Source organism: Lepisosteus platostomus, chromosome 9 (genome assembly GCF_059453375.1).
Source record: "Lepisosteus platostomus isolate fLepPlt1 chromosome 9, fLepPlt1.hap1, whole genome shotgun sequence".
NCBI classification, from domain to species: domain Eukaryota; kingdom Metazoa; phylum Chordata; class Actinopteri; order Semionotiformes; family Lepisosteidae; genus Lepisosteus; species Lepisosteus platostomus.
This window is the reverse complement of record NC_142619.1, coordinates 39,326,296-39,349,332: the sequence shown is the minus strand read 5'-3', so window position 1 is coordinate 39,349,332 and position 23,037 is coordinate 39,326,296. Positions and strand designations below refer to the sequence as shown.

The window sequence follows — 23,037 nt, the reverse complement described above, 5'->3', positions numbered from 1 at the left end:
CCATCTCAGGTTTCACAATGAGGTCCTTCAAAAACTGATTAAACCAACGGAGCTGCTACTGCTATTGTTTTAATTGCAACGTTGTTTACATATGAAAAAATTTCAGGCGAAATCTTAAAAATTTTAAAAATCTTAAAAATATCCAAAAGCATTTACGCTTTCTCTATTAATAATATTTAATTAATAATTTAATATTTAATTAAAATTAATGCTCCATCATGCCATTTTGCAACTCGAGGGAGGTCCTGTGGTGATTATACTGTAAATTGACAAACAGAGGAGTTTGGAATCTTTAGCCCTGTCCAGGCAGGGTTCGCCCATTCTGAAAAAAACTGGGACTTAATGAGTCACCGGGCTCTTTTTGGACAGCATTCTGCAGGTGACAAGGCACTGGTTTGCTATGGGAAAAAGTAACATAAATGACTATTTATCACTAAAAAACACCATATAACGTATAAGAACAACCAGTCAAAGGGCTCAGGAATCCCAGCCACAACCTTCACTAACCTGCTTATATGTGCGTTCTGCGACACTCAACAAGAAGAAGAAGAGCCAGATGAGGCAGGCTCTGACCACAAAGCTGATCGTTACCATGGAGATGACCAAGACATCAGAGCTGGAGCCAAAGGCAATGGTAATCAGTTCATTAGCAGAGAGTGTAGTGAGCTGCTCCAAGTCTTTATACTGTGAGAGTCTGTAGGCAAAAGGTGTCAGTCCCAGGATTATGGACACTAGGTTCCCAAATATCTGGTAGCCTATTCCTGGAGTGTATAGGTTAACCTTAAAAAGAAATACAAAGCAAAAAAATCAGAATGTCATAAACTTCTTCAACATTCTGAACAACACAGGAGTCTTTCTGGAGTGTGTTTTTTGGATCTAGAGCAGACATTTAATCACCTAAGTTTACTCACATTTTGACTATAAAAAAGACAGAATCTAAACTCTTCATTTTAAACAAAATAAGCACTTGAAGCTGATACCAGCAAAAAAACATGCAAAAAAAAATACTAAACCTGTTTTTTTCTGTAATTTCCATTAACATTATAGTAGTTCGTATATTGCAATTGTTTCAGACTAAAGCTCTGCCACAGCTGAGGACACCTTTATCCATTCAAGATTTAATTTACTACAGAGGCTGGGGGAGGTGGCTGGTTCAGAAAGGTCAGTGACCTATGCATTTCCCAGCTAAATTACCTTATTCTGAAGGTTTGAGATAATGGGTAGAGTCTTGCTGGATTTATACAGCTGCCTTGACAAAGATACAGTTTATCAAAAGAGCATTCCCAATAAATTACTCAAGTTAAACTGTATCATGGTTAGATCATTAAGTCAACCTTTAATATTAGAACATTCAACAGTGACTGAACCATTGTCAGTGAGGTCATTATGCTAGCCTCAATGGGGGATGGGTCACAGGACAAAGCAGGTTAAAGAACAGAACAAAAAGACAGCAGGAAGCCAACAGCAGTCAGAAAAAAAGGAATCATCATCGATATCTTAAGATAGTGCTGTGAGAGAGTTTTACTTTCTTTTTCATCAGACTTAGAAGCCAGACTCAGACTGTTATTAGAAACAAGACAGTGATCTTACTTATTTTAAGGAAATTCTGATTTCCTAGATTGCCGAATCCTCATGCTAAAAATGTTTGGTTTCTATTCTTTTGTGTGCATCCATTTAGAGAGGGAGTTTCAGTCCTGGTTAGGATCCATTTAAACAGGATGCAGGTTCCTCTCTGTGCCTTGTACAGTAAGGTGTTTAATGTTAATTTGAATAGGGGGAGACGTCTGGGTATTCAATGTCTGTAGAAAATTAGGCTCTGGAGCCCCCTAGAATTGTAAATATCAGTTTTAAAGTGTAAACATTGTGCAATTTATTGTTAATGAATGTTTGTCTTGTTAAGTTTGGGTCTGGTCATTACTCCATTATCAAGCTGTGCCAGAAAATAACATATGTTAACAATAGTATGTGCCCTATAATACTCCATAATCCCTGACTTTAGGGGGTGAAAATATGAAACTACTAATATGCTTGCATAGCAAGCTGGTGTCAGGACATGATTCTTTTTATTGATTTAATAACCTTCTTAATTTATAATTTCATAACACCCCCCTCCCTGTGTGAAATTTGTGGCAGTGGTTATTTTCTGGTCAAAATATGAACATTTTGGTACATTGTGAATACAAAATTTTAAGCACGACAGACTTTGTGTTATTTAAAAAATTATGCACGGCTGGAGAAATCAGTTTCCATGCCAACAGCTTCTCTACTCACCCTGTTCATGATCATACCACTGATCTCCAGCACAGACATGTCAGCTTTCTTACACTCATTGCCCTCCCACACGATAGCGCTCACTCTCTCCAGGCCTGGATTGGAGCTGTGAAGCCATGGTATGTGACCCTGGAAAGCAAATGTTTACTTGTTAAAAGTAAAGTACAAAAACAGAGGAGGGAGAGAAAGAGCAGCAGCTTTCTATAAGGATTCAAGTCATAAAATCAAAGGCAACATTTTAACATCAGATAATTTGTCTTTTACTGGCCCATGCTCTAGATTTTCTGAAGAAGCAAATTCACATACTTCATTACAATGTCTGTACCAAAAAAAAAATGAAATCTAGTTAAAAAATAAATCATATAATCATAGAAATCTGATTTCCAAGAAAATTAAATTTCAAAGGATTTCAATACATACAGTAAGGATTACGTAATAAATAACTATCTGGATACTACAGATCCCCTTTCGTCAGCAACTACATTATTGAGTATTTTCAGAAGTCCTGAAAATACTGTGTAAAGAAAAGACTAACCTCCAGCACTTTATGAAGTAGGGAACATTAACATTAGTACAGTAACCTACCCATAAGCCACAGCGGGGCACCGGAGGGTACCGCAGGGAAAGTGATTGGCTGGCCAAAATGACCGACAGGGGCACTCGTGGTGCATTGGTTGGTAGTGCAAAGATTTAATCATTTAATGTCTTTACTGTGCACATTTTAATCTGCTTAGTTTTGAATATTTATATGGATTTTACCACTAAAGGGAAATTTTAGTAGCTGAGCGTAAAAAGAAGAGGAGCATAACGCATCTGAAGGTCATAAACGATATTAATTTAGGAACATAAACATTACTGTATGTATGTAAACTGTACTGTGTATGGCTGGTCTTGGTAGTTTAAAGAAAAAATACACACCAGTCTTCCATTTCTCCCTAAACATTTTAAGCATGAAAGTTTTATGAAACGGTACCCAAATATGCGATTGCTGGATAGAATGAATTTTAATTAAAAAAAAATATTTAACACGAACATTAAGCTGTTTACATCTTCCGCCTGAGAACAGTCACCCGTTGCTACCCAACGCAGAATGGTGATTGGCTGACACCATCTGACACCCCTCTGATTGGAGAAAAAAGACGTGCTGGTTTGCTTTACATACTGTACCAGGAAGAGGATTTCTTTCTATTCAAAACGTGTATTTTAAAAGTTTAAGAAGTAAAAACCTTACAGCGTACACAGATTTATAAACTGATCAGGATCGTTATCTTTGTCTTATGCATAATAATGTTCACCGCTCTGTCCAGCAAATTAATAATAAACTTTATTTTATATAGCTTTTTAAACGAATAAGTAATTAGATTGCTCATAAACCTAATCACTTGCTTTTTCTTTTTATTTAGGCTCAGATTTCAACTATAGATCGTATTATTAATAACCATAATAACAACCAACCAACAAAAACAACCATATAAACATAATACCAACCAAAAACATAGATAACAACCACAATACAAAATCAAATAATCAAACCATTTTACTCTCGCAAAGTCCTCCAATTATCATAATCCCGCCCCTTATGCAAAACCTAACCTTCCTCCCATCCCAGTTTATCCTGTTTATCATAAACAAAATCCACCTCAATTTTCAACATAAAGCATTACACAAAATCAATACCTCAACACTCCATACTCAACAACGATAATTCACAAACAGCCAGAACATGTAACTACACATTCCCAAACAGACCTAATTTCCATAGCCCCACCCCTTATGCAAAACCAACATCCCTCCCCTGTTCTCTCTCTCCCCTGGCGGTTGTAATTGTTTTTATTTTCAAATAAATTTTAGCAAAGTCATGTATTTTAAAAATCTTAAGATTTTTATATTTATGTCTTTATTTAGTGGTTTCATTAGTGACAAAGGCTAAACTTTCTTGGAAAAATGTATTTTATGTAAACCATGTTTGCTATTAATTCATTCAGGGCTAAAATATGTTCATTGTCTTCTAATGAAAGAAGGGTTCCTTTCGCCGTAGTCGGGAGCCTAGCCTTTAACTAGTAAGTACTGTATTTACTGGGTTTTTGAGGGGGGTGGGGGGGTGTCTTTCGCTGGAAATCTCGCCTCCTACTTTGAAAATACCCGTGAAACCGGTTCAATTCGTCACAGCCAGCACTCCTGCAGAGAGTTGGGTTGTACTTGCAGTGCATACAGTACACGCGTTATGCTCTTCGTTAATGTCTGTGAAGTTTTATTTAATCTCTGAGCCATACTGATTCTTCTGGAAGCCAGTTTCCGCCAGGGAGTAAAAAAAAAAACACACTATGGTATTCTCTCCAATGCAGTGCAGTTAACAACATACCTCTGATGCTGCTCCTAAATGAATATCGTTTATGACCATCAGAAGCTTTATGCTCCTTTTCTTTTTTCCAGTGGATTGAACAGGGAGAGGCATTTCATGATGTACTTTTCACTGATGAAACAACAGTGGCTCTGGAACAGTTTTCAACCAAGTCGTTTTATAAAAAGGGGAGATATGTACACGTTACTGAAGCTAAAAGTTTAGCCTTTGTCACTAATGTAACCACTAAATAAAGACATATAGAAATCCCTATATTACAGACTGTATATGGCTGGTATTGGTAGTTTAAAGAAAAAATACACACCAGTATTCCACTTTCTCCCTAAACATTTTAAGCATCAGAGTCTTACATGTGGTTATTTCGAAAACGTTTGTACGTGCTCCTTCTGACCATGTTACTGTTTACTGTTACTGACCATATTAAGTTTAAGTGCCTGTGGGCACTTTTCCTGTCCGTGGGGGGTGGACCGTCTTTCATTAGAAGGTTAGTCTGTTCTACTCTGAGAATGTAGAGGGGGTGGAAAGTGCCCGCGGTCATTTAATTAGTATTAAAATCTTAGTTATCTTTCTAGTTCACAGGTTTGCATGCATAATTTAATTTTGAAAGCCACTGAGACATCAGGTACTACTGTTGTATTTATGAAAAAGAAACAAAACAAAAAACATACTAACAACTGTGCCATCCTACTCCTTAGTTAATACATTTTATTATTCATAAACAGTTAACATTGTTAGCAAAATATTTTGAATTATATTTAACCCTATTTTTTCTTTAGTTTTGTATTTAACTTATTATATGATAGTCAGACTTAATGTATATTAATGTATATTTGAACAATGAAAATATATTTTTACAAGATTTTACATTAAGCACTTAAAATTAATATGGTTAATAATAGTAAACTGTAACATGCTGTAACAAGATCGGTTAAACTGCGAAGAAAATCCTTTCAGAGAAAATGTTTCAGGTGTGAAGAACATAGATCTCCAATGCAATTTCAACCAAACCTGTTCCCACACACCCTGCCCCCACTACCATTAGAATATACACAAACATTTTAGCGTTTCATTCTGAGCAGAAGACCCTCACACCTGAAGAGTGCTGGCTGTGACGAATTAAACCGGTTTTACAGGTTTCAATCACAGACCATGTGACATGGGACTCAGTAAAGTAACACACAGCGCCACTGGATTTGATCCGCAATATGGAAACAGAACCTATGTTATTGTTGATAGATGATGTACTCGTAACATTTTTTCAAGACGAACTACAACATTTAAAAAATGACTTGTATGTACTTGATATCTCTAATCAATCCACGGGTTCCAGCACAAAACGAAACTAAAACGCATACCGTTTCGCGCTTCTTATTAGTTGCTCAAAAGTAATTTGACCGTATGAAATGCATAATATAAACCTAGAAACATATACGTGAGCAGTACTTAAGCACTGTAGTATCGGTGTTAAGACATACCTCTCAAATACTGTAAATCAAGTTAAAAATATCTCAAGACCGATTCTGGTCGTAATGAAACCATGTTTCGTGTATGTTTTCTTTTTCATCTTGAAATAACTCATTTCTAAATACCTTTTTCACTGTTAACATCTTGTAGCAACTTTGCGACAAAATATACACTCTGACAGTTCATCCTGCTACCAACATTAAATAAAACAAATCTTAAGATTTCTATATTTATGTCTTTATTTAGTGGTTTCATTCGAAGCTTACAATGTTTAGGGAGAAATGGAATACTGGTGTGTATTTTTTTCTTTAAAGTACCGAGACCAGCCATATACTGTATGTTTATGTTAAGATTTCCCTTCAGTGGTAAAATTAGATATGAATATTCAATACTTAAACGGGCACAGTTAAGACATTAAATAAACATATACATATTGTATACAGTACAGTTTGCATACGGTAATATGTTTATGTTACGCGATTAAAAAATAAATAAATAAAACTGAAAGGTCCAGCACTAGCTGGATTCGAACAAACAACCTGCCAGTTGGTAGTCACACACATAGACCAGTAGGCTACAAGACAGCTCGCATAAGCAGGCAGGCGAAACAGCCCTGCCGCAGTACACGGATATAATCATACCGTTATTAAATTCTTGAGATACGCGATTCCATATTATATTCCCTTTTAATCAAATTCTAAAAGTATGCTTGTTGACTCCGGTATCACGTTAGTTAAAGACTTCAAAGCTTACAATGTTTAGGGAGAAATGGAATACTGGTGTGTATTTTTTTCTTTTCATGATAGGTGTCGCATTTTAAATCATTTTCGTAGTTAGAAATTATGAAACGCCCTGTTAAAAGCAAGGAAGTTTTTATGCCCGTTGAAGTAAAACAAAATGCCTGACAAAGTATGGCTTGGACAGATTCCAAGTGCTTGTACAAATGTGCTAAAGAAATTATACTTTGAGTATACAGCTTGTCCAAAGTCATCCATTATTAATACTATTAGTAATATCTTCAGTAAAGGCTTTGATGCATAAATATTTCTGATAAAGGTAGGTTGTGTACTTTTGTCCAACTGAGCAATCTTGCTTTCATAAAATATACCAACATTTGAATGACTGATGATTAACATGCTGTAATACACAGTTCAAAATTAAAGGCTCGAATGCTGTACATGAGAGGTTAAGCTCCCCCTGGCGGTTTTACAAGGCCACGCCGGATAGCTAGTCACGTGACACACGTGATACCGCGTGATACTCCGGTGGGCGTGTCGCGGTATGCCGTGAAATACCTCACCCATTTTGAATGGCTGCATCTGTATGCTTGTTGACTCCGGTATCACGTTAGTTAAAGACTTCGAAGCTTACAATGTTTAGGGAGAAATGGAATACTGGTGTGTATTTTTTTCTTTTCATGATAGGTGTCGAATTTTAAAATCATTTTCGTAGTTAGAAATTATGAAACGCCCTGTTAAAAGCAAGGAAGTTTTTATGCCCGTTGAAGTAAAACAAAATGCCTGACAAAGTATGGCTTGGACAGATTCCAAGTGCTTGTACAAATGTTCTAAAGAAATTATACTTTGAGTATACAGCTTGTCCAAAGTCATCCATTATTAATACTATTAGTAATATCTTCAGTAAAGGCTTTGATGCATAAATATTTCTGATAAAGGTAGGTTGTGTACTTTTGTCCAACTGAGCAATCTTGCTTTCATAAAATATACCAACATTTGAATGACTGATGATTAACATGCTGTAATACACAGTTCAAAATTAAAGGCTCAAATGCTGTACATGAGAGGTTAAGCTCCCCCTGGCGGTTTAACAAGGCGACGCCGGATAGTTAGTCACGTGACACACGTGAACCGCGTGATACCCCGGTGGGCGTGTCGCGGTATGCCGCGAAATACCTCACCCATTTTGAATGGCTGCATCTGTAGATCCGACCAGCATCTAATTATTCACTATTCAATTTACTGTATGTTGTTTTATTCATGAGCCCCTCAGAAACTCTACATTTTCTAAATTAATAAAGGTGTTTTATTGTTTGCAATGCTGTTGAAAATGTAATTTTAAAATGACTGAATGCTGGCTGGACCAAAAACCTGGATGTTCAGTGTTCCTCAGAACTGGATGCCAGATTTTCTCTCGACAAAGCACAGTTGTCAAATAAACTCTGTATTTCAACTTCCAATTAGCATTTTCTTGTTTTTTTTAGGACTCCCTCAATTTGGAACTGACAATGTTCACCACTGTGACTCATGAAACAGCAGAGTGGCGATGAGGACCGAGGATGCCTTCCTCTGAAATACGCATCTGTGAGAGTCGCCCACTGAGGGAGGGATGCGGCTTACAGTCATAACTGCAAGCTCTCGGGTTGCCAGGACGTCACCATGGTCATTGCTGAGCAGGCTGAGCACAGTCTTCCCTGACATGCCCAGCGGCCCATCCACACTGCTGACTCTCAGCCAATCATATCACTGGAATATGAGCAACCCTGGTTCCAAGTGGCCAACGACTACACCCAGACTCAGACTGGCCAGGTCTGGACCACAGTGCTCGATGTGTGCTCAACAAATGACCGTTGGGAGCTCTCCATAACGCTCAAAGTACAGTATTTAGAAGGCGGCGCTGTGCGGCGTCTCGGGATGTGACCTGGTGGAAGGGGTCGTCCCGGTACTCCTTCTTGGCGGCAGTGCAGACAGCAGGGTTCTCCCCCTCTGTCTCGCTGGTGCAGGAGGAGCGGCACTCCGCGCAGTGCAGGAAGTCCTCCCACAGCACGTCTTCCGTCTCAGACTCGTGCCGCGTGCTCTCAGAGTCCTGCCGGGAGCTGGAGCACCGGGAGCTGCAGCTGGTGCCCGACTTGGTCACCTCCTGTTGTCAACGGCAACCACAGCAATCAATGACCCCATGAGCAGCTCGCATCCACATTCTCAGAGTGAGAACAACACTGAGCAGCTGCATAGTAGCTTATTGTGCCGCTCAACAGGAGATAACCACTTCCCAGTCCTGCCTTCTGCTTCTAGATGTGCATTTATTGATTACATATGTATCCAATTCTAAAAATCCAATTCTTTTAAGACAAAAGCCAAAACTACCTATTTAGACAAAAAGCTAACGAAGAAAACATTCTATAACTCAATAAGGAACTACTCAGAGGTACACTCTTATGTCATTTTCAACAACTCAACATTAGGTCAATTCCTAACGTTTTTTGGAGGTATCTAATGCACTATAAAACACCTTTACATTTTAAAATAATAAATGAGTCTAAAAGGATAGGGATAAGAATTCTAAAAAGAAAGATTCTAGGTCTCATTTAGCTGCCCTCTAGTGGATAAATAATGTATTCACTGTCCCACAAAAAAACTGAAGTCTTATTTTCTGTGCTTAAGCACAACACTTTTTCTGTTGTACCGAATGCCTTCCCCTCATGATGCTTATAATCACAAGGAATATAATAAAGACAAAACAAGTACATAAAGGAAAAAATAAATAAAATTAAGTGCATTTACTATTGGCAGGAAGAATACAGCATGAACAAAATTCACACCATCTATTTAGCACTGAGGAAGTCTGATGAAGAAACAGCAATGTGAACAGAGGAAGACAGGCTGTAGGCATCGTGTTTATGGTTTAGAAAGAGCAATCTGACCCTCCAATGACTGTGTCTGTCTGGGGTGAGAATTAGGGTTTAACACTAAAATCAGCTGTTGCAAACATAAGTTGCAAAAACAGCAACTCCTATTCACGCCTGTGAATGCCTTGGTGGGAAAAAAACCCTAAACGTTACAACATTTTTTCTTTGCCAAGGACAGCATTCATTAGTCACATCTGATGAAAGATCCAAAGGCATTTTCATTGCAAAAACATAACTCTGCATTCCATGAAAACAAATTGTGGAACAAACAAAACAGTATCATCCAGCACGTTTCTTTGGAAACAGGGTAAATAAGCTTATAAACAAATTATAAAAAAACAAAACTCTACCGATTCCGCTTTTACACTGGATAAACAAGATGCTTCCCAGAAAATGAAACAGAATAAATCTTTTTTGGCACAAAACACAGGAAGGCACATAGTAAAAAAAAATGACTCCTTTGTTTCTTTTTCATTCCAGCTAAGTAATCTAAAAACATTACTTGACTGATATTACAAGGTGCAAACGAGATGATTTTGCTCACCTAAATCGTTTTGTTGTTGCTTGATGGTTGATCCAAAGATCACATCCAATCATTTCTTAAAACTAGTTTGTTCCAGATTCCCCCATCATTTTGTAAAAATGCCCTCAGTCACCAGTTTTAAATCCATTTCCCCTTAAAAGTAAATTAATACAAACCTCCCTAAATTTAATGTTTGAAAACCTTCTTTAAAATATTTCATAAATTGATGAAATGTAAAGTAAAAACAAAATCAGAAATTATGGAAGTGAAAAGGTAAACATTTTCTTGTACGTTTACTACTGTATTTCCTTTTTAGCTAAGACCTGACACTTTAAGGGGATCTGTGATCCTTATATATAAGCTTAATTAAAATGTTAGCTTTACTTTTAGAGAAATCACTAAAACAACCTTCAGAATTCAGGACGTTTCCTTAGGACTGCCATTCGCTACATATATATTTTATGAGTTTTACTTCAAATATATAAATAATGTCAAAAAACTCGAAAATTGTGCATATAAGCAGCTAAATGTGAATATTTAAATTTTAAACAATAAATCATTTTAAAGTTCGATTTTGGAGTCTTGTTGACAGTATTCTTTTTTATCTTGTGAGCCCATTTACACTGAAGCTCCACTATTCCTACCTGAAGTTCAATAAAAGGAATGAGAGACAGTAGTAACTGTTATTTCTACATTGATGAGTGTTTCTACAGTCAGAGATGCCACAAAATATTTATCAATTATCCTGGTGTACAAGATATGAAGTGAGATACAGTATATACCTTTACACATTCAATAAATTATTCAATTGATATTCAAACATTATTCAGTTTTGTGTTAATTTAAGCACTTAAGACAAAGGTACATTCAATTGAATGGGAGCACCCTCCAAGCTCAGGAAATTTTATTTTAGAAGCAGGCTAAAAGAAAATATAATGCAGGTGTTTGTGAACGTAGTCTGCTGGATATGTTTCTTGTTGAAATACGTCTCTTCATTGTAAAGTTTTCAACTGTTAAAGGGCAATGTAACTGTGGGACAGAGTAGAGTATTTTTTCCTATCTCCAAGCAGACCTTATTGAAAATCTGCAACAACTATTAAAACATGGACAAAAAATTAAACGTAAAAATGTTTCTTCTTGTAGGCCTTTTCCAACAAGGTAACTGTTGCTTTATGTATTTATGGAGATTGATTATACCGCTTGCAGGAGTCCTTAGCAGCCTATGTGCTCTTGGCGAGGTGCAATGAGCAAAGCAGCAGTCGAACAGCTGTTATACAGTACCTCAGCAGTGTAGTGCTTCTTGTAGTGTTGTGATTTCCTGTTGCGCAGTGCGCAGTCACTGGACATGCGCTCCATCCCTCGCCGGTTCAGCCCATAGCTGCCCTCGGGCTCCTCCTCGCTGGACACTTCGTCCGACACGTTCTCCATTACCCGCGGGCCGTGAGACTCCTAGACACACACATCACATCACCACCCTATTGATGTGTGACTATATTGGGGAGAGCAGGACCGCTGTCCACAACCCCAGTTCTACTTCTTGGCAACAGATGGTGCTTCCTTTCCAGAATCTGCACGGATGTTATTTGTTACTGTGCCATCAGCTTTTTGAAGACGAAACGAGTAATAACTGGAGACAATACAGATCAGAAACAATGGCTATGGCTTCCACAGAACACGAAACCCAGGGACCTGTGCAATACATTTATATTTATATTTATATCTATGGTTACATCTATATTTATATTCATACGTGTAATACGATTTTCTGTGTACTGTTCTGTTCTAGTTTGTTCTTGTGTGTCCGGACTGTGAGTAACTCTTGTATTGTATTGTATGTATTGTACTATTATTATATAATTCGTTACACTGTGGCTGTGTTGTGTGTGTTAAGCTGCTGTTGCACTGCAATTTCCCTCACGGGATCAATAAAGTATCTATCTATCTAAAAACGGTCACTTGGATGTGACTGGCACAAATTACAAAAAAAATGAATTACAGGATTCTCGTTCTTCTGAAGTTTGGGAACGCCCATTCCGAAGTTCAAAACACCCTCTAAATCACACTGAAACAAAAGTAAATTGAATGATGTATAATTTGACTGACAGTAAGAGTGGAATTAAATGATTAAATGAAAGGACGGTGCCATGGGTATGTAAGTCTACCAGCTTTAGGGACAGGTGAAGTATTTTGTCTCAATCAGGAATCAGTGATCTCGGTACAGAGAGCAGCCTTCCTGCCTGTGAAACACGAAGCCAGGGCCGTCTCAAGGGGGGACCGAGCCCAAGGCGGGATTGGTGTCACGGGGCCCAGGGTCGGGGGGTTCTTGCGTGTAGTGGTGGCAGCAGGGAGCAGCGTTGAGGTGATGAAATAGCTACCTAAGTGGCCTGCGAACATAACTACTCATCGCCGTTGTTCCTAATGCTATCGATACCTTCAGGAGTCTTAATCCTAGCATCCTTGTCGTCATCGAGATCACCACCCATATTCTTCTTTGCTCCTGGTTTTTACAACAAACCCTTAAAAAAATCCTTTAAGTACCACATTTGCATCCTTCTTCTTCTGCTTCCCTTTTCTTTTCTTGCACCCACTGTAGTATTTTCTAAATTTGTCCCTATCTCTGCTTGTGCTCACCATTTTTCCACCCGCTAACATTCTTTAATGCCGCAATAACTTTTAGCTTGCAACTGATGACCCATGACATAGATAGTGCGGGACGTGCCTCCAGTTCTGAATAAAGCATCTCCCACTAACTTTAGATTTAATCTTAAGTTAAAATAAGAGTTCTGTGTGTCACTAAAATATTTAAACATGTATTTATATTTTTATATATGTGTGAAGCGGGATTGGGTATTGGGGGGGGGGGCCTTCAGCCCCACTTTGAGACGGTCCTGCATATAGCCCACCTTATTGTGAGCCGGCTGGGGCTGCTCCTGCCGGGCCTGAGCGGTGCTCCAGCAGCAGTCCTCCGCCTGCAGCAGATCGCAGTGCTGCCCCTGCAGCTGCAGCCCCTCCTCGCTGCTCTTACTGGTCACCCGCCCGTCCAGAGAGACGTAGCCGTTGTCCGTCTCCGTTGACTTGTCAATGGACATCTTGGACTTCTTCGATCTGAAGGCAGAGCACAGAGTGTATGTAAAGGGGGGCATTTGCTCATCACTCAGAGGGGTCTGCCATTTCTGTTTTCTCAAACTTCGAATTTGCGGAGTACTGTAGGTACAGAAGTGTAGTACATACAGTATGTACAGTTTAAGACACAAGGACACTTTAAGATCGAATAAATAGCCACGGGTGATGACTAAAGGGTTAATGACTAAAGGACAAGACAAATTCCATTAAATAAAGTTAAATCGAAAAACACAGTTAACGTCATTAACTGATTTCTCATATCTCTTGACCTTGGTTTGCATTCTATCGTTAAACACACATTTTTGTTCTTTTTTAAAAGGGAAAACACTGCTTTATTTCAGATCATTTTTGGCAGCACAGTTCAATACATCTGTTCTGTGCATAGGAAAATGTCTTAGTTAAGTGGTTTAATGTAACAGAACACGTATACGCATTTTGTAACACAAGATCGTTTTGTGGGTACTGCTTCGGCTCGGCCAGGGACTGATGGAAGTCAGACATGGTGCCAGCAGACAGCTGGAAAGATTCCAGTCCCACCTGGAAAGAGAGCTTTTCCAGTGCCTTTTAACACTTCAAAGTGTGAATGACAAATGTACTGTATTGTAATGTAACATTGATTCAGTGAAGCTGACAAATGTGAACAGGGTGCCAATCACAGAACGTGAAACTCCTTTTCCTTTGATCCTCAACAAGAATCAAAATAGGACACCCATAAGGGAAAGGTCATAGTAATAATGGACCCAGATTTTGATGAACTGTGTATTTATGAGCACTTTCAATTTGTTTTTGTTTTTTAAACTCTACCCTCAATTGAATTTAAGTATAACTTGCTTTGGAAGGATGATGATGATACTGCAGAAACATGACCTGCTTCTAATCATAAAACAGGAGTGAACTAAGAAAGCTTACACTTTACAAGGGGTGGGATGAGTCGTAACACGCATTATTTTAAAACACAGAATGCTTTCAAGATAAAATTAGTTAGGAGGAAAGCCTAAAGTGTACAACACGCATTTTACAGAAATGTTAGGAGTACTTGTATAAAACTGAACTTAAAATTGAATTTTTTGAAGATCAGCAGATTCTGTAAATGCAGTATGCATTTCTGTTATGCAGTAATAGATCAGTGGAGACATGGATGTGTACATGAATAAATACCTATAAAGACAACAATAGTAATGAAGTAATAAGAAACTACTCTAACAGTAGTACAACAACATATAGCTTTGTCACTGGAGATTTTTTTTCTTGTTGGTGGGCAGAAACGGTGTTATGAGACATCAATCACAGTGCGATGCAGCAAAACATCCACCCAAACAGACAACACAGGCAGTGCTCTAAAAGCTTTTAGGGATATTTTATCAACAAGCACATATTTTTTTCTCAAGGAAAATTAAAAGCAATTCAAAACCTTCATCTCAATAGACAGAGAGAAGAGGAATACACTTCTTTGTTTCGGTAGGATGTCATGCATTATGCTCCATCACCATCTTAATTCAATTTAGAAGCCCTTTAAAACCCTAAATGTGATTTGTGGTTTGGCCACATTTTTTGTTTCCTTCTTTCTCCCTTCTTTTCAGGCAATATGGTTAATATTTCACACAGCTTCACAGCTTCAAATGACTAGATTCTTCACTTTAATAAACATAAGACTAGTGGACCGGAAAACAAGCACCAAAGCTTTGAGAGCACTGCCTAACTGGGTTCCTCAGCTTACTTTCATTTAGAAACTGTTTTACGCTGTGACGAGAAAGCTGCAATATCCCTTTTTCCCACCCAGGTGAATCACACTCGTCAATAGCTCTCATACTAAGGAGAACAAAGTTTGCAAACAATTAGTGGTGCCTCGGCTATATAGACTCATCTGGTGGTGCCAGATCTCGAGCCTTCCCAACGAGCAGAAATACACTGTTCATCACTTGTCCAAATGATTTTGTTATTTACAGCTGCTGCTGTGCTTCCTCAACTGCTGAAGAAAGTACAGAAATCCCTTGTACCGCAGAATAGGATTTCTTTCCAAAGCACATTTGACAACCTTACAATCAGTAGGCCTTTACACCTCCAGATTTGGTTTATTCCATTAAAGCCTAAGCCACTACATTATTTTGTCCCTTGTTCTGCACAAATTATCTCTGTAGACTTCAGAAACATTCTGAAAACTAAAATACCCTCTTTTTAGTAAAAAAAAACCATAGAGGCCATCAGATTTAAAATGACTCGTTCCTAACATGGAACATTTCAGTGGTGCAGAGCAAACTCACATTCTGAGTTCATAAATATTCGCTCCGAAGACATCCTTCATTGTTTTACTTTTTCCCGTCTTGTTTTTTTTTTTGCGAGAAGAGATATTGCAGCTTCCATGGACAACACGTAACCTTAAAGGAAAAATACACACCCTGGTTTAAAGAAATCATGCCAGAAATCTCTGAAGAAAACGCCAAGGCTGTAAGTGGTGGCAGAACCGGAGCAGTGCAGCGCCCCCTCCTGTGTGTTATCTGTAGTGCTAGAGCCATCTCCTTCCCTATGCACCTCCAAGTGTGCTGCTTTCCTTAACTTCCTTTAGCGAGAAAGATTAAAAGTGGAGGGTTGCTCAGAAAGAAACAACTCAACAGATATATATTACCTGCAGCCTTTTTCATATTTTTTAAGGAAAAAAATTATGAGAAAAAGCTTATTCTAAGGCAGCTTACGCGAAAATGGAAGGATCTGCTCAGAAACGTGTTCAGTGAAAACCGTCCTGCAGATACTATCCCTTTTTGTCAAAAAGATGTTCCACAGTTAAAATACTATTCCAACATGGAATATTATTTGAATGCCTGAGGCTTTAAATTGTATGACATTTAATGAAAAGAATAATTAAAATATATTAAATTACACTAATTTATGCATTCTTTAACTATGTATCCACCTAGTGTGGAGCAAGCAAAATTCCCATATTAGAAAAATAAATATTATTTCCTAGTGATAAATGAAGTTCACCATTTGATCTCACAACTGGTTGTTAAGTGTTATTCTATCCTTAAAAACACTTATCCAATTGAGAGATCAAATGGTGAACTTCATTTATCACTGCCAGACTGTTCCAAAATAATATTTCCTTTGGCTCAATCACAAACAGTATGTCTCTTTTAAAGTTTATGGTATATTAAACTCAGTGCTAAGACAAAATTATTTTGGCGTATCATCTTTCCAAGAAAAAAGTCTATTGACAGCAATAAAGTGATACAATATACTGATGGATTGTTGTGTTGCCTGAGGCTTGATGAGACAATATGAAATATGCATCTGCACATGTGAACAAATCTTTTAAAAACATCTGCATTACTTCTACAGCACAATTATTAATTGGCCAGATGTTAATTAATTGTTAAGGACCAGATGTACCAAAGCATCTAATTTATGAGCCACACTGAACAATCACAATGATATTTGTGAGGTCTTAAGAATTACTACTTTGCAGGTGTAATCCATCTTTGCAGCTAAGCTCTTGATGAATTACTAATTCATTTAAAGATCTGCCAAAATGGAACGGAATTAGTACAAACGAGTTGATTAAATATTAAAACATGATGCACTAAAGTTACCAGCAGTCGTGACTCTTAGAATGACTCCAATTTTTTATGGACAGCAGGCTTAATCTGTCACAGCCAGCAAATCTTTAAATAAAGTGAATAAAGAACAGATATAGATGATCCAGCCCAAAGAAGCCAGGCCATCTCTACCATCGTCCCATTGTCCCTACCATCGTTTCTCTACCAGTGTGCTTACCATCATCCCATTGTCTCTCTACCAGTGTCCCTACCATCGTCCCATTGTCTTTCTACCAGTGTCCTTAACATTGTCCCATTGTCTCTACCAGTGTCCCTACAACACACTACCATTCACCCAGCATGATCCTGCCTCTAACTCTTTTCAGGGTACAGGGGATTATGGCAGCAGTCGCTGGCTACATCTTCTCAGTTACTAGTTCTGTTTAATGCTTGATTGAGACCAATTGCTTATTTCCCCTAAAAGCACGTTCAACCTACAAAACTTTGAAACTAATGGCATTCATGGTTTCTCCAACATATTGAGAGCAATAAACTGTACAGGAGCTGCCAAAACCTCTATTCTATTTATTCTGTGTGTTTGTATACACATCAGAAAAACACCTGTCTTACAAACATGCAGGTGGCACGCTATTCCTACTCCATGATTACGAACATCACAGTCAAGCATTCCAGGTCAAGTTCTGTCACTTTTACTTTGGAGAACACCTTTAAACAAGCTGAGAGAAGAAAAATGTGGAACTTCCAACAGAAAAAGATACTTTTCTGCACTATATCTCAGCACCAGCACCGTGTTTTAGTCCTGTTTTAGAGACTGAGACTTCGCTCCTGAACACCTTTGTTTAAGCTCAACTGGCTGAGGTAATGCACTGAGATATAGACATGAAGGTAATCACTGGTCACCTACTTCTGTCACAAAGTCACACTCACTTAAGTGTTGCTACAGGTCCTTATTATTAACATTTTCTTTCAGTACACAGAATGCAATGCTGCAAATTGTGGTATAAATATGCATCGCAATTTACCTTTCTTAACAATGTCTGGCCCTAAGTCTTCAATTAATATCTGAAAAGGAACACTATGTCTAATTACTGAAATTACAACTCTGCCATTTTCAGTGTATAAAACGCTGATGCTGTTTAATGTATAGGTATTTTCTGGTTCTCTTAAAATAACACGAACTGCATTTCTGACCAGATCCACCACACAGTGAAGCTGCTTAGCCATAAGAAAGAAATAGAAATGGAGGAAGTATGAAAGGTACACAGTAATACAGTAAGGCATCCTGACATAGTTCAGTTAAAAGAAACAAAAAATGAAGTCCTCCTGAATGTTGACAGAAAAGATCAAGGTATCTAAAGTTTGGGACACATCCCAGAAAATCTCCCTTGTGGATTTTCTATCAACTTCAGATGTGTCTGCAATTAATTGATCAAAAGCAGCAGCACCTCCTGGCTGCATGAAACGGCCAATTTTCTTACTGCTTTCAGAAAATTGTTCACAGGTATTAGGATCAGTTGCTGGGCTTCAAGTAGCTTATCATTCCTTTAAAAAAGAGATGTTTTACATACCACTAAGAATGAAGTTTCGGTACTTCAATTTATAATAAGCATGCAGACTCACCTGCAGGGTTCTGTGTTGTAGACTGGGAGCATTCACACAATGCACCTTTAACCTCCAGATTATTTTATATACCATAAGGTGCACTGCATTTAACCACCAGGGCTAGAGAACCGTATGGAGCAGATGGCTATTACCACATGTTAGACTTACAGTACATCTTTTTTTAATTGCATTCAAGAGCTTTTTTGAACATTAAGACCCACAGCTTAAAAAAGTGTATTTTGTGAGCCCTGGTATATTAAAAAGGACAAGCACAAAACATAACCTACCTTCGTCTCTTTCCCCCACTGCTGGGGGTGGGTTTTGGTGTCCTTGTGGACACAATCTGACAATGAACAGTTCCCAGTAGCAGCATTAGCCATATTGCCCCAAACACCTCTGTGACAGGAATGCTGTGCGTCTGGGGAATGGTGAAAAATAACACTGCCGCTGCAACTGAAAGATAAGAGCAGACTGACTGAGACTATGTCCCCCAGTACAGGCCTTATGTTATACAGTATATAAAAGTTATTTATTTAAGGCATGCACGTAAAACTATAACAAACAGACTGAAAATGTAACAGAACAAAATATTTAGGCGTAGTTGCCAATAGCTTGTTTGTCTTCTTCGGTGTCAATGTCCTTTAAAAGCTAAGCAAGCAGTCAAGGATAAGCAAGAACCATAGGTTCAAAAGAAGGATTTGCATGGTCTGTAGAATTTAAAGAGGGTCGCACATGTTTTTAATGATACTATGGATTGAATGTAAAGACAAACACTGGCATCAGCCACTGGCAGTCAGTGAAATATTTGAAAAATGATCCTAAGCATAAATCAGCCCCAGAGAAGCAAAATGAGATGTTCTATTTCCAACTCTCAACCTCCCTACAACCAAAGTAGAGAATACCATTTCCACTCCCTATAAGGCTGTATTTCAGAATGCTATCTAGGCAACCAGGGCTGTTTTTCTAGTGATTTCATGATGTCTGTGTACCACAAAAATGTAGTAAATGTGCCACATAATCTCTTTTAAACAGCTTCTGTTGCCAAGACTGATTCATAAATACATCATTCATACTTCATTCATTCAGTGGGAAACTCAATTTTTCCATTGAAAGGTAGAAAATAACAGAAGGACCAGTCTGCACAAAGTCCTAAACCATATATCTATATAATGCCCTATGGTACTTTGAGGATCTTGTGCTGCTCATTATTTATTTTCTTCTTAAAACTGTAAATCATATAAAAGAAAAGCATTCTTTTATAAGAAAATATACAAAAAAAGATTAAGGTCCAGAAGACACTACTGTGCCTAGTCTTCAATGAGACAGCACACAGATAAAAAAACAGCTGTTCTGCTATTTGCAACATTCCAAAAAGGTCACTCGTGCCCCCAGGCAGTAGACCTGTGAATCAAAAAAACCCAGAGTTGTGGAACAGCCCCATCAGTAACAGACCAACTACCTGCAGGTACCTGATACATTTAACACAAAAGCACAGCCAGTCTATTGGTTGCCAGTTTCCAGTTGATACTGTAGGGAATTGCAGTGACAATTGAAAACATAATGGAAAAGAAATTGCTGCAATCCAGCTTTGTGGGCAAGGCAAAAATGACAAGTTACACACTCAATAATGTATAAAGACATGTGAAAAACATAGGAAAAAAGAAAGACTCTAAGACTGACACAAAGAACCACAAAAATATGTCCATAAGATGTTATTACCAGACAGCTTCAGACTTTAGGTAAAAGACAAGGAAGTGTGCTACATTCTACTGTAACTGCTCTGGCATCTTATAGCTTCTGAGTCACAATAATCATGTTCCTATAAATAGAGCACACAGTGGGAAAACCTGTCACTTAAAACAACTTCCCAGACAGGCACCAAGCCCCACTACACACAGGCAATAAGCAAAGGTTTAGCAAATATTGGACTTAAAATATTTATGGAAAATATGAGTTTGCACTGTGCAATGCTACTACTTAGTACATTTTTAGAATTTTCTTAAGGTATATTATTTAGTCTGCAGATCTTTCTGTTATACAGTATGTTGTTTTTTTCTCCCCATTTCATATGGGGTACAAATTAATGTGGAAGGTATGGTCTATGTTACACACTAATTAATACAGACTCTGATAGTAATGTACGTGCACTTTTTGTATGGCAAGGCAGGGGGCAGTATAAGTAAATTCTGGTATATAAATGCTTGGGGAAAACACACAGGAGTAGCATTTGAAAGTGATAACAATAAAAAAGAATCCTTTAGCAAAATAATTATTTGGGCCTAATAATTATTTTCAGACTCTTCCGACCTCTTTCAATGGTCCAAAAAAAATAATGAAGCCTGTTTTCCAACAATAATATTGACTTAAAAATGCCACCAATCCAAAAGGCATTTTTGTGCATAATTAAACTCTGATCAGACATAGATAAGCTTTATGGTAATATATATTAAACTTTATAGGTAATGCTATTACCACATTTTGAAAATAATCACCTGTATCTGCTCTCAAACACATCAGTCACTAACCTTGCAGGAGGTATAGAAAAAGCAACAAAAGAAAGATTGCTTTTGAGGTGACTTGGATCCACCATCTGAAGAAGAATGGGAAGAACACCACTCTCACTATGCCCTTCCTCGTCAGGGATGTCCAAGGGCTTTCTGGTTTCGCTTTAGCAAATGCTGAACCTGCAGAAAATTGAAAGAAATCCAAAGACTGTAAAGTCAATTGCAGAAAACAATTACACACCTGCACAGCTCAGAAACCAATACAGAGCAGGATTTAAACAAAGTACTGATTGCAATTGACATGCTTGGTATTTTTTTGGTAGAAATACAGAAGAACAAATAGCAAAGAAAAAAGCACGTCAAAGAACAAATAGTTCTTTGACGTGCACTCTTTATGTTTCACCATTAGAGTTTGCAGTACTAAAAAGCAACCTGCTTAATCGTGTTTAAAAAGACAAGCATTGGAGAAAAAAATGGTTTGAACACAGACTGTGCTTAGCCCCTGTAAGGTAACAGTAACCCCTCTTTATTACACTCTTATAACCCATTATTTCCAGCTTCTTCACATGAATCTTCTTACAGTACATCACGAATGCTATCAACACCTTTTTAGTATCCAAGTACTGTACATCCCTCCTTTCAACTTAAAAGACCTCTGCTTAATGCATACCTCCTCTAACAGGTTACATTCTCATAAAGTAGATTATATGAACCTCAAGATCTATAGGTCAGGTAAGACCGTCTGTGCCCGAAGAGTTGACCGAGATGATTATCCTGTTCCATTCTCAACAGCTGCTCTTCTTAACTATTCACAATTACTTACATCCTGTCACAGATGTTGTCAATTAGGTGGTCTGGACATTTGCCCAGATCTTGTCACTGAGACTCCTGATGTTCAGTAGCCTCCCTGATCAGTGGCCACTATACAGGACCTTTGAGTGCTCACAGCGCATTTTGGATCCAAGCTTTCTGTCCGGGATCAAGATTTAGTACTTCTTGCATTCATCATCATGCGAGGTACCATTGTTTTTGCATGTCCTTTAGGCTTTAATCCTTCTGTCTGAAAGATCTGAGGCTTGGCCATCTTGGCTTGAGCTGCCATGATGGAACCAGTATCAGTTTTCTGATGTTCTGCTTCAGCAGAAGCTGTGCTGGGCCAAAGGCCTTGGACAAAGGCACTGGCTCTACTCCCCACTAGAGCTTTGGGAGGATCGTGTTCTTCAGCAAGAGCAGTTTCACAGTTTTCACAGTTGTTATAGCTCTTCCCACCTCTCTATTGCTCATAGGGTTTGCAATCTGCAGCAAAGCAAGCAAACTCAGACCACACAAACTGCAGACCGTCTATGATCAGTGTCTCTGGTGTCAAACCAAATTTGCAAAAGATCCTTTTATACTTCTTAAGTGTCTCTGTGATGATTAGCAGTTTTGCACTTCCAAAGATTCTGGGGTAGTAATCCATCACTGCAAGGTAACTTGCATTTCTCTAGTGAAAGGTAGCAGTGCAACTTGTGGCCACCGTCATTAGAGGTTGAAGGCTGACTTGCATCTTTCCTCTAGATACCTGACGAGTCGTGCCTGGCCACCAGAAGGATTCTGCTCTTGCCAAGCAATTATTTATTTCCTGATGCCCCTCATGAAGTTTTGTCAGCATCTCTTGTCTGAAACGTTCAGGAATTACAATTCTTTCTTCCTTCATTAGAAAAACATCTGCTTTATGGTATATCTGTCTGGTCTGGTCAGTATAGGAGGAGATATTCTGGCACTCCCTGGCCCATGTAATATTGCAATAGAATCTAAGCAATCAGTCAGAATTCTTGGTGGTGAACCGTTGAATGGTCTTAAACTAAACAAGATGATCAAAGATTTGTGGTCCATCTTGATGAAGAAATCCACTTCCAGTAAACATGCAGTCGCCTTTTTGCAGGCCCAGGTCAAAGCTAGGGCTTCTTTGTCTATCTGAGCATACTGGTATTCACTGGCAGTCAAGCTCCTAA

At 38.3% G+C, this 23,037-nt stretch overlaps 1 protein-coding gene across 3 annotated transcripts in view; it reads right to left on the bottom strand.

Moving 5' to 3' along the window:
• phtf2 (putative homeodomain transcription factor 2) overlaps positions 1–23,037 on the bottom strand; it is a 100,828-nt gene that overhangs the window by 15,376 nt on the left and 62,415 nt on the right. For 2 of the 3 annotated variants that reach the window (XM_088644979.1, XM_088644980.1), the window contains 8 exons: positions 21,065–21,223; positions 18,827–18,992; positions 15,782–15,943; positions 13,167–13,368; positions 11,545–11,712; positions 8,756–8,974; positions 2,272–2,400; positions 508–780 (listed from right to left, as the gene is read on the bottom strand). In XM_088644979.1, the coding sequence (XP_088501105.1) occupies positions 508–780; positions 2,272–2,400; positions 8,756–8,974; positions 11,545–11,712; positions 13,167–13,368; positions 15,782–15,943; positions 18,827–18,992; positions 21,065–21,223 (1,478 nt within the window). The remainder of the gene's footprint in view (positions 1–507; positions 781–2,271; positions 2,401–8,755; positions 8,975–11,544; positions 11,713–13,166; positions 13,369–15,781; positions 15,944–18,826; positions 18,993–21,064; positions 21,224–23,037) is intronic. The other variant, XM_088644981.1, reaches the window with a different exon arrangement.